This window comes from Sycon ciliatum, chromosome 3, assembly GCF_964019385.1.
Source record: "Sycon ciliatum chromosome 3, ocSycCili1.1, whole genome shotgun sequence".
NCBI lineage: Eukaryota > Metazoa > Porifera > Calcarea > Leucosolenida > Sycettidae > Sycon > Sycon ciliatum.
Window position 1 is genome coordinate 3,340,740 of NC_088645.1, and position 18,171 is coordinate 3,358,910.

At 46.4% G+C, this 18,171-nt stretch overlaps 2 protein-coding genes across 3 annotated transcripts in view; one reads left to right on the forward strand and one right to left on the reverse strand.

The window, feature by feature from the left end:
- Positions 1–998, reverse strand: part of LOC135811227 (nucleoside diphosphate kinase homolog 7-like) — a 56,410-nt gene extending 55,412 nt beyond the window's left edge. The window contains exon 1 of the mRNA XM_065324426.1: positions 684–998. Coding sequence (XP_065180498.1) covers positions 684–791 — 108 coding nt within the window. The 5' untranslated portion in view covers positions 792–998. The remainder of the gene's footprint in view (positions 1–683) is intronic.
- A 10,976-nt stretch (positions 999–11,974) lies between these two features.
- The window catches only part of LOC135811230 (tripartite motif-containing protein 2-like), a 154,794-nt gene continuing 148,597 nt past the window's right edge, over positions 11,975–18,171 (forward strand). The window contains exon 1 of one of the 2 annotated variants that reach the window (XM_065324427.1): positions 11,975–13,063. In XM_065324427.1, coding sequence (XP_065180499.1) covers positions 12,119–13,063 — 945 coding nt within the window. In that variant the 5' untranslated portion in view covers positions 11,975–12,118. The remainder of the gene's footprint in view (positions 13,064–18,171) is intronic. The other variant, XM_065324428.1, reaches the window with a different exon arrangement.

The following is an 18,171-nucleotide window of genomic DNA, read 5'->3' on the forward strand; positions in this document are numbered from 1 at the left end:
CTGTGTGTAAGGGTGGGGGGATGAGAGTGGTGATGGGTATTAGTATTACTAAGGCTGTGTTCTGTGTGTAAGGGTGGGGGGATGAGAGTGGTGATGGGTATTACTAAGGCTGTGTTCTGTGTGTAAGGGTGGGGGGATGAGAGTGGTGATGGCTATGACTAAGGCTGTGTTCTGGGTGTAACGGGCAAAGGACCTGTACGTTACTAGTTATGGTCCATTCTATTACTAGTGGCTCGACACCCAGGTTTTTGTTGTGTGCATGTGTTAGTGTTGATGTGTTTTGTGTGTGTGTGTGTGTGTGTGTGTGTGTGTGTGTGTGTGTGTGTGTGTGTGTGTGCAAGCGCGCGTGGGGGCGTGCTCGGGAGTGTATGTCATGCGCGGGTTGGTGTTAGATCCATGCTCACTTGTATGGATATAGTACATTCTGAGCATGTCTGGGTTCGAGGAAACATGATGCTCTTCAATGGTATGCTCAAGAACATTACCGTGCTATTAAAACATAGGACAAGACAGCAGGCATTTGTATAACCAAGAGCCACAGAGTACCGAGGTTGTGTACACTGGGTTGTACCACCAATATTACAACATGGGACAAGACAGCATGCATTTGTATAACCAAGGGTCACAGAGTATCGAGGTTATGTACATGTACACTCGATTGTGCCACCAAGTGAGCAACGCACCATTTCCACGCTGCTATCTTTAGGATAGAAGAGGAAGTTGTAGCGTCGCACTATGCCCGCTAGCGAATCATACCACTCCACGAGGAAAGCGTAGCGTTCACCTTCCATAATTACACGGTGAACTGCTGACGACTGGAACAAATCGCCGGCAAGAATGTGCAATGGTCTGGTGTGGAGTGTAACTACTCACGATACACAGTGACACAGCTACGTTCCAAGCTCTGAGTAGCAGATAGTAGGAATTACAGCAGCAGCGCTAGTAGCAGCAGCCGCAGCAGGTGCTGCCTGGTAGATTGGGAAGCAATCACTACCCTGTACTCGTTAGTGCTGACCCGAATTTGCTAGCAATTCTTCTAGCAAAATATCGAAGAATTTTGAAAGGGAATTTGCTGGCAAAATGGAGCAAAATATCGGTGTGTTGGCTGGGAATTGGGAGATTTTACACATATACGGTGCACATGACTCATTTCGGCACAATTTTACCAACACGTGACTCACTTTTTCTCATTTTTGCCAACACGTAACCCACTTTCGGTCAGTTTTCTCACACGTGACACAAATTTTGGAGCAAAAAGGGAGCAAAATATCGAGTGGCCTAGCAAAATGAAAGCAAAATTTCGACGATGCACGAGCAAAATTATGCCGCAAAATATCGAGATTCAGCTGGCAAATTCGGGTCAGCACTAGTACTCGTCCTCCAATCTACTCCACACACGTGACCACACCCGAAGACGACCTGCACTAGTACAGACCAGTAGTCAGTAGTCGACTGCAAACTATCCACTCATGGGTTTTCCGTTACTGGCGTTAGCTTGAAAACTACAACAAACAGCCCAAGGACTGCCACACTCGAACCTGGCCTGAGCGCAAGGATTGCCACACTGGAACCTGGCCTGAGCGCAAGGATTGCCACACTGGAACCTGGCCTGAGCGCAAGGATTGCCACACTGGAACCTGGCCTGAGCGCAAGGATTGCCACAGTCGAACCTGGCCTGAGCGCAAGGATTGCCACACTGGAACCTGGCCTGAGCGATATGAACACCATGTACCACTGAGTGTTCTATAGAAACTCTGAATATTCCCGGAGCAAATGTCTCAATGATTAGGACACCGAGGCAACTAATACTTGTTCTCTTCACCGTCTTTCAAACATTCGATTATTTAGAAAAGCGATCCTGTCAGCTTTTCTATTATTGTGTTCACATGGCGCTACCTAACGACACCGCTATTCAGACACGTTGTCTACGTAGCTACGTAATTTTCTACGTAAGATGCTCGGTACCTGGTCCTGGACCAGGGAGCTACTCCATGGCTCCTACCATCGCGCGGCCGGCTGGCCGCATGCGTGTGCATTGCAGACTTTTTGTTGTTGCCTTTTCGGATGTGCATGCACGAGGAACTTCCTTCTTTGGAACTGCTTCTTGCATGAGCTGTTACCGATATTTCGTCTCCTGGCCTGGCTTATTTCGTTTCGGCGCTGCTGAGACCTCCTTTCGCGGAATATTACTCAATGACAGGTGAGTTGACCAGTTCCCTTTGATTCATTTGCTTGTGTTGACTCTTTCATTTACGAAAAGTGTGCTGATTTTGGGCGGAATGCAATAAATAATGGAAAAGCTGACAGGATCTCCTTTCTAAATTTAGCTTTTCCGCTGCCGAGGCCTCCTTTTACGGAATACTCAATGACAGGTGATCTCTGAGTTGACCAGTTTCCTTCGATTCATTTGCTTATGCTCACCCTTTCATTTACGGAAACGTGTGCTGATTTTATTCGGATTTAGATCCATTTTTATCTCTTTGCCCTTGTCTACAGTGTGCGAAGAACGCGAGTTCAACTTCTTGACGGTAAGGCTTATGTTAGATGTGTTGTCGAAATACTCATATTCATTGCACGTTAGTACGTTACAAGTAAGGCACTGGTCAGTGGCATACTATCGTTGGCAGTTCCCAATCTGGAGGGAAATGTTCAAGGACTCATTGACCGAGTTTGCCAAATAAATTCGCATATCAGGGAAAATCTCCATTGTGGAGAGGTTAAGTAACTTGTTTGCTTGTTTGCTTCATACGAAACAATCCAATGGGTGGAGTCTCGTGAAAATCTCGTACTTGTATGATTGGATTTGTTTACTCGAGTCTGGGCTGATTGATTTGTGAGTACCGCCGAGGTTGCACTGCCCCAAATAAAGTTTCGTGCCGCCAAAGCAAGAATTACGATCTGCAATCTGTTTGTAGTACCTGTAGTACCTGCAAGAATGTGCAGTATATGTATCGTACTTTCTCTGTTGCTGTTTCACTTGCCGTCATGTTGCTAAAGAAAGGTTCAGTAGAGGTTCTGATCGGTGGAATATGCTGCCTTCCACTGTTCGCTCTTGTACAGATTATCGCCCATTTGTTCGTTCATGCTTTAAAACTTTCTAGGGGCTCCCGTAAGAAGACCATAGGTCTGTGGGAAATACCCTGGTCTGTGGGAAATACTCTAGTAAAATAAATAAAATAATAATAATAAGAAACTCGGGTATTGAGCCAACAATAAAAGTAGAAAGGAAAAGGACATATGGAAACGAGTTAAGAGTAACTCTCCACCACTGTAACTAGATACTATATACAGTCAGAAAGTGCAACAACTAGGCACAAAACTGACAGAGTACTGAGACATTCGACGTCCTGACACCTAGCTTCAACACATCTCCGCAGCGCTAACCAACAGCCTTCCAACTTGGAAGGTTCAAGAACCTTCCAAGTTAGAAGGCTGTCGGTTAGCGCTGCGGAGATGTGTTGAAGCTAGGTGTCAGGACGTCGAATGTCTCAGTACTCTGTCAGTTTTGTGCCTAGTTGTTGCACTTTCTGACTGTATATAGTATCTAGTTACAGTGGTGGAGAGTTACTCTTAACTCGTTTCCATATGTCCTTTTCCTTTCTACTAATAATAATAAGGTTCTGCAAAACGAAAATTCGAACGAAGTTTCGCGGCAGTCCTTGCAAAAGTGTGTACGAATTTTTGCACGAACTTTGCGTTCTGCACATTTTCGTAGTTTGCGCGGGCCAAGTGCACGTACGCCATGACCCGATCTCACGAAATTTCCTACGACAGTTCATTTCGCGTTCCCTGCAAGTTTCGCGTCCAAACTTGCGAAAGTTCGTGCGAAGTTTCGCACTTCATGATGTAGAGCGAAACTTTGTACGCATTTTCGTTTTGCAGAACCTCTCTAGTGACTCTTTTGTTTCATACGAGACGAGTCAATGAGTCGGTGTGGCTTAGAATCTTTCGCTGTAGAAGAAATCTATTCGTATGTCTATTGGAGAAATAATTGTATTCACTGGTTATAAAATAGGTTAAGACAAACTCACAGAATAAATACCATCGGTCCCTTGGTGTTCGTCCTAAAGAGGTTCGACTGGATATCATTCATACTCACCAAAAGATGTGTAAGATTTTATTTTCATGGAGTGCCTTGTTTATCTCTCAGTATCAGTACCTCCAACCAGAGCCTTGACCCTTTTATCCTCAGGATCAGTGGAGTTGTTGGAACGAGGTGTCTGACTCAGCAATGTATTTGTTTACATTTTAATACATGTTTATTGTTCCTCCTTTGTTGTGTTGTTTTAGAAAATCGTGGACTAACAGTTTGAAGTCATTGAACTACTTCCAAAAGTTGTATCGACATCAACAGGATAACCATTTCAGTGCAATATGATGCTGGATGACCTTATCACGATAACCCATGATTATAAACCATTATAAACACAGAATCAACAAAAACATCTGCGACACGCACCTGGCGCATGGCTATGTTTCTCAAATAAATCTGATCGAGGGTGGGGAAATCTGAAAGGCCAGACAAATTTATGACAGAGTCATGAAATTCTGCAACAGCAACATGCACAGAATGACCTCCGAATAAAAAAAGTATAACGACCACTACGAGCGTCACATGTGCCAGTGGTTGTGAGACTTATCCACTCACCCACACCGTTAGGCGCTGCATCTGCCGCTAGGATTTACCGGGTGTTAGCGGCCGTCGTGAGTTCCCTTCGGGAACGGACACGATAATTTACTCACATGTTTCCCCGCAGAAGAACATGCATTATGCTATTATTATTGAACGGCCTCTGCTGGGATGACGACTACACCATAGCTCAGTGGTTAGAGCATCGCTGGCTACAAGCGAAGGTCCCTGGTTCGAGTCCTGGTGGTGACAGTCGATTTTTTCTTCAGACTTTCCCGTTTGTCTCTTTCCCTCAAACCAGTTAATATTATTATTATTATTATTTTATTTATTTTACTAGGGTGTTTCCCACAGACCTATGGTCGGGAGCCCCTAGAAAGGTTAAGCATGAACGAACAACTGGGCGATAATCTGTACAAGAGCGAACAGTGGAAGGCAGCATATTCCACCGATCAGAACCTATGTAGCCAAGACGAGAAAACCCAGCTTTAGTGTGGGCAGAAGGCAAGGCCAGAGAAAAAGAGATTTGGGACCTAGTGACGGCAGTAGTATGTGCACTGGAGGAGCGGGTATGCTAGTGCCATTTTCTGCAAGAAAAGGCTTGCACATTAATGCGTATAATACGGTATTGATATGATCAAGAGTACATAAACCTCTTGATATGATGTGAAGGCCATCATTTACATAATTATTGATATAGGGGGTTATGTACTCTTGATATAGGGCATTCCGGGGGGATATTCCATTGATTGGTGACAGAAAAAACAAAAGAAATTATAGCAATAAAAACTGCTTTATGGCAGTTTTCTAAAAAAAGTTATTGTGTTCTAGTCCATGGACCCCGTCTAAAAAGTAAGAAATTACCGAGAATGTGATAGCTGAAAATTAAAATTTCACACAAAACCTCACAATAATCACACACAGAATTAAAAGCTACATGTAGAAGACCTTTTCCCCTCGTGATCCTCTTTCCTATGCATGCATGGTGCCAATTGGTGGTGCAGTACCATCATATCCTGCATGCCAATAAAATTCACATCATGTCAATTAATGAAACCTGGCTAGACAGCTCAGTATCAGATTCCCTGCTGAACATCCCTGGATATCGGATATACCGGAACGACAGGAACTTGAGGGGCGGAGGTGTGTGCTTGTACGTCATGTCTAGTCTCCGCGCTCGTCTCATCATGCCCGCATCCAACACACATCTGGAGTCGTTGTTTGTGTCAGTTCGCATTGCACGGGAGCCAGATGCGTGTAAGCTCCTCGTGAGTTCAGTCTACCGCCCACCGAGCTCTGGTACAGAATTCTGGGAGCAGTACAGTGCCCAGTTGGATGGCATTTTCGTGGACAGCTCTGACCTGCTAGTTCTGGGAGATTTGAACACGGACATCTTACAACCGACTCTACATCATAATCATCATCTACTTAAGCTTTGTGCAGAGCACCAGCTGCAGAACATTGTCCACGCACCAACTAGAGCGCCGTCAAACACGTGTCTTGACCTGGCTCTGTTGAACACTACCTTTCCATTGCCCAATCCAACGATCATTCCCATGTTAGATCTTACTGATCACCACCTAGTCCGCCTTGATATTGTAATACCGGAATGGAAGCCCCCAGCAACCCAGAGAACTAAGGTTGTGAGAAAACCAGGAATAGCTACTATCAACTACTCTCAGTTTAATGCTGACCTGAATGATATGCTCGAGGACTCATCCTCATTTTCAACATTGGACAGTCAAACTTGCCATCTTCTAACGTCTATCGCTGCTGTTACTGATACGCATGCTCCATCTAAACAAGTTAGACTACCCCTCTGTCCCAAACCTAAGCCTCAACCGTGGGCAACACCAGAGTTACGGAAACTGCTGCAGCGCAGAACTACTCTGCATCGAAGAGTCCTTTCGCAGCCTGGGAATATGGTTCTTAAGCAACAGTATCGTTCTGTCAGACGCGAGGGGACGCTTCTGAGTAGGAGACTGAAATCCCGTTTCCTGATGCACCAGTTCTCGGCACTCCGACGAAATCCTAGAGGTCAGTGGGCTCTTCTTAACAGTCTGTCTGGCAGGCGGAAAGTAAGAAATCAGCCAATTGCATCTCTCAGTAGTCTGACAGAGACATTTGCTAACATAGTGCACGATCCAAGCCGGCCTGCTGACATATGTTTACGCCCAGCCACCAACAGCCAACTACTGCTGCTCGACTGTCCCATTTTCGACCCGTAACTGTGGCGCACATCACCACACTGCTCAAAGCAACAAACACAAGTAAGTCACCTGGCTCTGACAATGTCTTACCAGCCGTACTGAAGCATGGTCGTGATTCCATAGCAGTTTCTCTCACTGATATTATCAATAAATCTCTGAGCACAGGGTGCGTACCAGATATTTTCAAGAATGCCACAGTCAGCCCAGTTTTCAAATCAGGCGATGCAGAAAGCTCTACTAATTACAGACCAGTCTCATTATTGCCCATATGCAGCAAGATATTAGAACGAGTTGTCTTGGAGCAGCTGATTGCATTCTTTAAGTTACACAACATCATGTACGTGCCTGACAATCAGTTTGCCTACCGTACCAACAGCTCGTGTGAGGACTGCCTAGCGCTAGTGGTCGACGAATGGCTCCAAGCCCTTGATAACAACGAGTACTGCGGCATAGTGTTTGCAGATATTAGCAAAGCTTTTGACCGAGTTAAGCATCAAGAGCTCATTGACGAGTTGAAGATGCTTGGCATTGCTGACACTGCACTTGCTTGGTTTGCAAGCTACCTGACCAGACGCGTCCAGCGAGTAAGAGTAGGACAAGAGCTAGGTGGGGCCCGCCCTTGCACAAGAGGCGTCCCACAAGGCTCCGTGCTCGGCCCACTGCTATTTTGCATTTACACCCGTGATGCACCACAGTGCTTCCAACATGCATTGAATCAACTTTATGCCGATGATATCACACTCTATATCAGGCACAAGTCCATCCAGATCATCACAACCCAGCTGAGTGCTGACCTTGCCGCTCTGGATCGCTACCTAGATCAGAAGGGACTGGTGTTAAACCCTTCCAAGGCTCAGTTTGTCCTGCTCAGGCGACCGGGCAAGGAGCTGCCACCTGGCACCGCAGTCAACTGCCGGGGCACTTCCATAGCCCCATCTGCTTACGCTCGGTACTTAGGAATACTGGTTGACGAACATCTGTCTTTCTCAACCCAAGTGGATGCAGTATGTGCAACTGTCAATAGGAAGGTCGGAGCATTTGTCCATGCAAAGCAGAATATCAGCATTTTTGGCAAACGACTTTTCTATTTATCGATCATTCAGTCCACATTTGAGTTTGGCAGCACTGCATATATTCATTGCTTATCACAAACCCTATATGACAAGCTTCTTACTGCCAGCCGCGTAGCATTAAAGAGAATATTTTCGTTGGATAGAATGACTCCCACCACTCTTCTATACAGTCATACTAACTTGTACGCCCTTGAGAAACGTCTCAACTTCAAAACCTATGTATTTGTTTACCGCTGCCTGAATGGACTTGCTAGTCCTCTTCTGCGAGACCGCTTTACCTTGCGCGCCCATGGTGCTCGCACTGCAGCCACCACCCGTGGCCAAGTCTCTGCTGCTCTTGTTCTGCCCCCCGCTAACACCCGATATGGCTTTAGTGCAATTTCTTATTTGGGCGCTGCCAGGTGGAATACACTTCCACCGGCTTGCCGCATGTCTAGTTCACCAGCTGAATTTCGCTCATCCATCAAATTATACCTAGGGTTCCCTGTAAAAAGGCGCTGACGCCTGTTGGGAATTCCCTAGTAAAAGAAGAATAAATAATAATAATAATAATAAGTACAAATTAAAGTTGAAAGCAGCATTTCAAGTGTTGTGATTATTGTGAGGGTTTGTGTGAAATTTTAATTTTCAGCTATCACATTTCGGTAATTTCTTACTTTTTAGACGGGGTCCATGGACTAGAACACAATAACTTTTTTTAGAAAACTGCCATAAACCAGTTTTTATTGCTATATGACCATGGCACGGGCATGATTGCTGTAGTTCTGTTACCAAGCAGATTCAAAATGTTTGGCCTCAACGCACCACTCCACGAGTAGACTACATCATACATGACCGCTGGGCGCTGGCTAGTCTAGCCTACTACTAGTAGTACTAGTACTACTAGTACTACTAGTACTGCCTAGTCTACACAGACCACAGTATCAGTGGTATCAGGAGTCTACAGCATCGCGTGCACCCGAGCGCCGAGTTGTCGTTGTATAGTGGCGCATGGCGATGTGTCTGTCACTAGTGGCACTGTCAAGCGGTCACACCATGCACTCACATCAACTAACGGGTTACCATGGTTACGTACTTACTTGATCAGTTGGTCCCCATGGTCACACCGAAACATGCACATGTGTACACTACAAGTCATGCACAAGCGAACACACAACACTAGTAGTAGTACTACTAAGTACTAGTACTAGTAAGTAGTAGTACTAGTAGTCAACACACAACAAACACACACGTTTCCAATGGTAACTGTTCACAAGCAGCGGTGAGCGATTTCGCTTGTACTACCGGTACCGCCGGTATACCTGGTATACTGCAGTACTACTACAAGTACAAATGTAATACAATGTAGTAGTAATACTAGTACTACACTAGTCTACACTACATGTATACAGTAGACTCGTACGCCCAAGAACGTCCAGGCTGGAAATCTAAGAACGCCCCAGCCTGGATCTAAGAACGAACTCCAAGATTTTTAAGAACGCGACATTTTCTTGTCCGAGTACACGAAAAACAAGTCCTGTACTGTGTGTACTGTAGTAGACAAAGAACAGACTGGATGGAACTGGATCCACTGCCCGTCCTCAAGTGCTTTTACCATGTTTACGACCCCTGGCCTGGTCTGCACCAGGGAGTCGTACACCGGGGTAACCCGGGTATATACGGCTCACTGGTCTGCACCGATATTGTGCTGCTGCTAGCAATGGTGCGTTCAGTTTCCCGGTTCAGATGCCTGGTCTGATGTCTGGTCCACGCCAGACAGATTTTTCGGCCGCGTGGGAAATCCTCAACGGCTCAAGATCGGGGCGATAATAATTGCCTGCATGCAATACTGTGGACTGTGTTGGAGTGCAAGTTTTCGACAAATCTGGGGCGAGTTTCTTGTACGAATGGTCAGCCAAGTACAAGTATCGACTGGTGGATATTTGGCAGAAAAGTCGGCTAATTATTTTTAGTGCTTGCACGTGGTTGAGAGGGCCTCCAACCGCTTTTCACCATGACAGACCGTGAACTTGCTGCACTGGGTGGCTAGCCTGTTCACGCCTTTGGCCATGGCTGTAGCTCGTGTTTAGGCCGCGGTCTCACCACTCTTTATTTTGGAGGATGACCCCTGTGACCCCTGTGCCCACTTGGGCCCCGTCGTGGATGGAAGGAGAAGTAGGGATCTGGAAAAGAGCTAGAAAGAGAGAGGAGTAGAGAGAGAGAGAAGAGCGATTTATCACAGTGGATTGAGAATGGATTCGGAAACGAAGAGCCGCATCGCTATCTGTATTTTATTATGTACAATGGTGATGATTTTTAAAAACAATCGACGAGGAGACAATAGTCGTAAAATGGCAATAAATTACATAAATTGTGCACTCATAACAACAGCAAAAAATGAAGAAAGTCAAGTTCCATAACGTTTTCTTGTGACTGTCATCAGTGGAACACCGTCACATAAAAATGTAATCAACTAAAACACACACTTATATACATGTAGCTAATTTGGTTTCAGGTAGAAATACAGCAGCCAGCAAGTACAAAAAGCGAAGTTTGCACCTTTGCAAAGAACACTTTGTATCACTCACACTCTTCAAGTAATACACACGCACCATTACATTCATTCACACAGCATCACATTCATCTGCCACTACCTTTCTCACATACACTATATTCACACATTTGCAAAGGTGCAAACTTCGCTTTTTGTACTTTCTGGCTGCTGTATTTCTACCTGAAACCATATTAGCTACATGTAATTATATAAGTGTGTGTTTTAGTTATTACCTTTTTATGTCACGGCGTTCCACTGATGACAGTCACAAGAAAACGTTATGGAACTTGATTTTCTTCATTTTTTGCTCTTGTTATGAGTGCACAATTTATATTTTCTAATGGTGAGAATCCGAATAATTTCCCCTGAGAATCACCTCACTTTGCCGATGGTGACAAATATCAGGCTTTGTCGCCGGAGGAAGCGAGACGTTTACGACTTTGTTGATGAAGACGATACTGAGGAGGATCTGGTGGCAATCTTGCCCTTGACAATGTTTGGCAGGAGAAAACGGCGTTTTTGGTGCGCCCTTCGCAGTCCCGGTGCCTGGAACGATGACGTTATCCAGCACTGGGCCAACATGGGCACATATATGAGTGGGATGTCTCTGACTGGGAGAACGAGCAGTATCGCCCCCGGCACCGGCTTCATTCGCAGCAAACTTTTGCGAAGATCCAGGCTCGTTTGCTCGTATCCTTTTTCATTGTCGTCTGATATCGCGTTTTTGCTTCGTACCGCAGCTCGAGCAATGGCGCTCCATTACCATGCTCCAACTATCCATGGCTGACAACGAAAACCTTTTAAAAAACACTTCACACAACTACAATACAAGAGAAGAAGAAACTACCTGACTACAACAAACGTCAACTCAAGTTCTTCAACTCCTCTTGCACTTCAGCCAAAATTATTCAGCCACTTTCAGCTTTTCAGCGCTTCCAAAACTTGGCAAAAGGGCTGAAAGCTGAAAGTGGCTGGTGCCCCGATTTTCAGCCGTTTCCCTGGAAACCTCAGCCAAAAAAAGCTCTTTTTTGGCTGAAAGGCTGAATCGGGCTCGGTGTGACCGCGGCCTTAGAGCTCAGCTGTCTCATTTCCGCTGTCTACAACGCGACTTGCATGGCAAAGGCGAAGGGGAGTCGAACCATCGCTGTTGATGACCATGGTGACGGCCTGACGGCAAGGCAGTGATAGTATACTTTGACTTAGTTCAGTGATGGCAAATTCACGTAAAGCCGTGAGATCCGTAGATCCATTATTTCATGTGTAGATCTACACGACTACAGACAGTATTAGTAGTGGGATCTACACGACTCCCTGATGATCATGACATGACTCATGAGTGATCTACACTACATGTATGATGTAGAGATCTACAGTAACAGGATCACTAAACCATGGGCATGGTCCATGGAAAACAAAGTCAATATGAATGAGTCATAATTATTTATCTGTCTGTCGTCGGGTAGTCTTCAGCAACCGTGTTGACCAGGCGTAAAAGCCCTTTACGATTCCCTGGTTTAGACGTAGATCTACTAGTACTAGTAGTAGGTGTCGGCACTTCACGATCGATCGTCCTTCGTCCATTACTTTGTTTTCGTCTCTTTCAAGACTTTGTCCCTGGTCGCTTACAATTATTTTTCTATAGTGAGTGGTCGGCGGTACGCGAGTTGCTGGAATGGCCGCTGAGGAGAATGCGGTGTTCACCGCTTTGGGCTTGAACCAGGCTGAAGTGCCCTATCTGGGTACATTGGACGTGAATGAAACAGAGGATGAGTTGGGTCGAGGCTCATTTGCTGTGGTGTACAAGTCCAAATGGTGTGGATTGAAGGTGGCCGCAAAGGCACTTCATTCTATCCTGATTGATCGAAGAAACCAAGGACGCGACGTCGTACTGCATGATTTTGGAGCAGAGATTGCACGCATGGCACGTCTTCGCCACCCGCATCTGTGTCCCATTTTCGGCGTGGGCATGGTCGGAACAACTCCAGCCATTGTGGTGGAATTGATGTCCGACACACTGGAAACAATGAGCGTTGGTGCACGCAGACAGGACTTGCTTCAGCTGATGCGCTACATCGAACACACTGCTGCAGGTCTTCGCTACTTGCACTCCATCCCGATGGTGCATCGCGACTTGAAGCCAAGCAATGTCCTCGTTGCCAATAGTGTGGCCAAAATCACGGATTTCGGCGTCTCCAAGCTACTGCCTAGCGTTGCCGATCAGTTCCGTGAAGCCGCTCAGTCCATGACCCGACAGCCTGGCACACCGTTATTCATGCCGCCAGAGGCGTTGCAAGAGACGGAATCTGGCCGAGCAAGGTACGATCTTTCGCTTGACGTCTTTTCGTTCGGAGTGACGGCAATGAGCGTGCTGAGCGGTGTGATGCCCTCCATTGAGCTCATGTTCGCAGCAAGATCGCGCCAGGCAGCTGACGGCAGCCTCGTTGCTATACCCGAGCTGGAGCGGCGACGCGCGGACTTTGCTCGCATCCCTGACGGCCACCCGCTGAAGGACCTGCTGAGACGCTGTCTTGCTGACCCACCGGCCCGTCGACCAGATGCAGTGGAGATTCACGAATTCGTCCAGGGTGTTGTTCAGTTCTTGTCCTCATTGCCGCAGGTACGTGTTTGTTGAATTGTTAGAACTACAGTGTAGGTTAAAAGAGGATAAATACGAAATGACGTCAATGTTGTATTGTCGTGGCACGAGTCCCCAAGAATTATTAGAGCTTCATAGTGTTCAACTTCCTTTGCCTTGCCACCTGGACCTCGTCATTTTCCTGTGTTGGAACTTCTCGATATCCGGGGGAAGAGGGGGGGGGGGGGGGGGGGGGATGGGGTTGTGAGTAAATCTAGAGTTTCCCCCGGTCGTTGGTTCCAACATTATCTTGAAGCCTGCAGTCCACGAACGTTGAGACGGCCATGTACATGTACGCACATGTCTTCTGTAAAATTCCCTAGGCGTGCGCAACACACTACGTGTGCGCTGCAGACTACGCGTGCGCTGCACTCTACGCGTGCGCTGCACACTACGCGTGCGCTGCACACTACTAGTGCGCCGCACTCTAAGCGTGCGCTGCACTCTACACATGCTCTGCCCTCTGCGCGTGCGCTGCACACTACTAGTGCGCCGCACTCTAAGCGTGCGCTGCACCCTACACATGCTCTGCCCTCTGCGCGTGCGCTGCACACTACAAGTGCGCTGCACTCCACGCGCGCGTGCACCCGGTACACCCTACGAGTGCGCTGCACTCCACGCGTGCGCTGCACTCCACGCGTGCGCTGCACACTACGAGTGCGCTGCACTCTACGCGTGCGCTGCGCACTATGAGTGCGCTGCAATCTACGCGTGCGCTGCACACTGCTAGTGCGCCGCACTCTAAGCGTGCGCTGCACACTACACGTGCGCTGCACTCTACGCGTGCGCTGCACACTACCAGTGCGCTGCACTCCACGCGTGCGCTGCACACTACGAGTACGCTGCACTCCACGCGTGCGCTGCACACTACGAGTGCGCTGCACTCTACGCGTGCATTGCGCACTATGAGTGCGCTGCACACTACGCTGCACACTACGAGTGCGCTGCACTCTACGCATGCACTGCGCACTATGAGTGCGCTGCACTCTACGCATGCACTGCGCACTACACTGATTATATTGTAGATGAATGCATACGGGTATAAAATTATTCTCACACTAGACTTCTTAAAACTCGGATGTTCAGCCAATACAGTCGTATTTAAGCAAAGAGAAATGGGAGGGAGAATTTCCCTTCTTGGAACTCTCCGCATCTGAGCCTTCCAAGTTGGAAGGTTGTTGGTTTGCGCTTGGGAGATATGTAAAAGCTAAGTGTTAGGTGGTTGAATGTTTCAATGTCCTTGTCAGTGTTGTCCCTTGTTGTGGCACTAAAATGAGTAAATTATCGTGTCCGTTCTCAAAGAGAACTCACGACAGCCGCTAACAAACTGTTAAACACTAGCGGCTGGTCACAAGTTCCCAGTTGACTGTGGCCAACAGTGGGTAGCAGCACGGCTGGAAAACCGCTCACAGGCACAACAAGGTGCCTCTTGTATCTCAACGTTGGTCTTTGACCAAACCACTGCGCGTGCCTGTTGTCGCACTATCAGACTGTATAATGTCTCGTCACCTTGGTGGACTGTTAATCATGACTCGTAGGTTACTGGTCCCTTTGACTCTAGACTTCATTTCAATGAAGTCTAAAAAGAATTTTATGGTTATCACGCAACAGCATCATAGAAAAAAGAGTTTTTTCAACTGATAATCCCTCTATTCATTTGCTATTCACGATCTACGCATGCGCTGCAAATGAAAATTCTTTTATGGTTGATGTAAAGGTTATGACGTTTCGAGACAGTCACCCACCCCCTTGTAAATTATTCTGTTGATGGGTGACTGGCCCGAAACATCATATTTTTCACATCTACAATTACATCTGGCTTTGGAAATTTTATTTTCATTGCTATAAGGTTTGGCCTCATTACCTCTGTGCTGAGCTGATGAGCCTGCAAAGGACGAAACAGTTCTGTCCGCAGATTGAGTACATTTACAATTATTAATGAATATCCAATGCAGCAGAGAGAATCATGAATAGCAACTGGATAGTGCAGTTGTCAGTTGACAAACCACCTCTTCTATCACTCATTTTATTACCATCATTCAGTTGCAAGCATACGACGAGTGGATTAAATTAAGGGGGGGGGGGGGTGTTCAGGGAGCAGGTGTTAATGCTCAGTGTCGTGTACTGAACTGAACCACCGTCTTTTCTTATGTAGAGTAAGACTGGCTCAGTCGGATCAGTCAACAGGAAATCTAGAGTTTCCCCAATAATAGAGATGCCTTAACAACTTGGACAGTCCTTTACGGCACACAATAGCCCTTTTGTTACATTAGTTGTGACAGCATTTTCTCAAGGTGTGCCAGATCCACAGCAGCCATTACATACCACAGTACAGTGTGACATTAAAGCCGAGACCTTTGGTCGGTGGAGCCCCTGGTACCTCACCATCACTGCTGCCCAGTGCAGCCCCTGCTCAGTAGCTGTTTGTTTTTGTCCACATAATTATTTATTTTTACGAGTTGGGTTTGTGTATATTAAAATCTCAGTTTATAAGTACAACACTCCCTGCATAAATACTGTGATGTTAGCACAGTACAACGCTCCCTGCATAAATACTGTGATGTTAGCACAGTACAACACTGCCTGCATAAATACTGTGATGTTAGCACAGTACAACGCTCCCTGCATAAATACTGTGATGTTAGCACAGTACAACACTGCCTGCATAAATACTGTGATGTTAGCACAGTACAACACTGCCTGCATAAATACTGTGATGTTAGCACAGTACAACACTCCCTGCATAAATACTGTGATGTTAGCACAGTACAACACTCCCTGCATAAATACTGTGATGTTAGCACAGTACAACACTCCCTGCATAAATACTGTGATGTTAGCACAGTACAACACTGCCTGCATAAATACTGTGATGTTAGCACAGTACAACACTCCCTGCATAAATACTGTGATGTTAGCACAGTACAACACTCCCTGCATAAATACTGTGATGTTAGCACAGTACAACGCTCCCTGCATAAATACTGTGATGTTAGCACAGTACAACACTGCCTGCATAAATACTGTGATGTTAGCACAGTACAACACTCCCTGCATAAATACTGTGATGTTAGCACAGTACAACGCTCCCTGCATAAATACTGTGATGTTAGCACAGTACAACACTGCCTGCATAAATACTGTGATGTTAGCACAGTACAACGCTCCCTGCATAAATACTGTGATGTTAGCACAGTACAACACTGCCTGCATAAATACTGTGATGTTAGCACAGTACAACACTGCCTGCATAAATACTGTGATGTTAGCACAGTACAACACTCCCTGCATAAATACTGTGATGTTAGCACAGTACAACACTCCCTGCATAAATACTGTGATGTTAGCACAGTACAACACTCCCTGCATAAATACTGTGATGTTAGCACAGTACAACACTGCCTGCATAAATACTGTGATGTTAGCACAGTACAACACTCCCTGCATAAATACTGTGATGTTAGCACAGTACAACACTCCCTGCATAAATACTGTGATGTTAGCACAGTACAACGCTCCCTGCATAAATACTGTGATGTTAGCACAGTACAACACTCCCTGCATAAATACTGTGATGTTAGCACAGTACAACACTCCCTGCATAAATACTGTGATGTTAGCACAGTACAACACTCCCTGCATAAATACTGTGATGTTAGCACAGTACAACACTCCCTGCATAAATACTGTGATGTTAGCACAGTACAACACTCCCTGCATAAATACTGTGATGTTAGCACAGTACAACACTCCCTGCATAAATACTGTGATGTTAGCACAGTACAACACTCCCTGCATGAATACTGTGATGTTAGCACAGTACAACACTCCCTGCATAAATACTGTGATGTTAGCACAGTACAACACTCCCTGCATAAATACTGTGATGTTAGCACAGTACAACACTCCCTGCATAAATACTGTGATGTTAGCACAGTACAACGCTCCCTGCATAAATACTGTGATGTTAGCACAGTACAACACTCCCTGCATAAATACTGTGATGTTAGCACAGTACAACACTCCCTGCATAAATACTGTGATGTTAGCACAGTACAACACTGCCTGCATAAATACTGTGATGTTAGCACAGTACAACACTCCCTGCATAAATACTGTGATGTTAGCACAGTACAACACTCCCTGCATAAATACTGTGATGTTAGCACAGTACAACACTCCCTGCATAAATACTGTGATGTTAGCACAGTACAACACTCCCTGCATAAATACTGTGATGTTAGCACAGTACAACACTCCCTGCATAAATACTGTGATGTTAGCACAGTACAACGCTCCCTGCATAAATACTGTGATGTTAGCACAGTACAACACTCCCTTCATAAATACTGTGATGCATTCGTGAACCACTTTACAATCAATGAAGAACTGCACCGACAACCGCGGTCAACTGGGTACTCACTACTCAGAGCGAGGGTAGCATAGATGCAGCTAACGAGGTTCTCCCCCTTATCGGGCATTGCACCACCTCACCCTCACCGTTTATGGCACTGCATCTGCCACCCTGGTGTAATCAATCATGGTGATGGCCTGGCACGAGTGAAACTTCTCTTAGCTGGTCGTGTTTCTCAACACAAGCGTAAGCCGGTCGTAACGCGGATGTGCGAACTTTACTTTTATTTTTACATGTACAGTACATGTACATGTACATGTACTTCTGAAGGTGCTCGTGAAGGTTCTTGTTGCTTGTGTTGGTGCTTGTAGGGGTATTTCCAGGGGGGTGCTTGTGTTGGTGTTTGTAGGGGTATTTCCGGGGGGGGGAGGGGGTGCTTGTGTTGGTGCTTGTAAGGGTATTTCCGGGGGGGGGTGCTTGTGTTGGTGCTTGTAGGGGTATTTCCGGGGGGGGGGGGGGGGTGTGCTTATGTTGGTGCTTGTAAGGGTATTTCCGGGGGGGGGGGGGGGGGTGCTTGTGTTGGTGCTTGTAAGGGTATTTCCGGGGGGGGGGAGGGGGTGCTTGTGTTGGTGCTTGTAAGGGTATTTCCGGGGAGGGGGGGGTGCTTGTGTTGGTGCTTGTAGGGGTATTTCCGGGGTGGAGGGTGCTTGTGTTGGTGCTTGTAGGGGTATTTCCG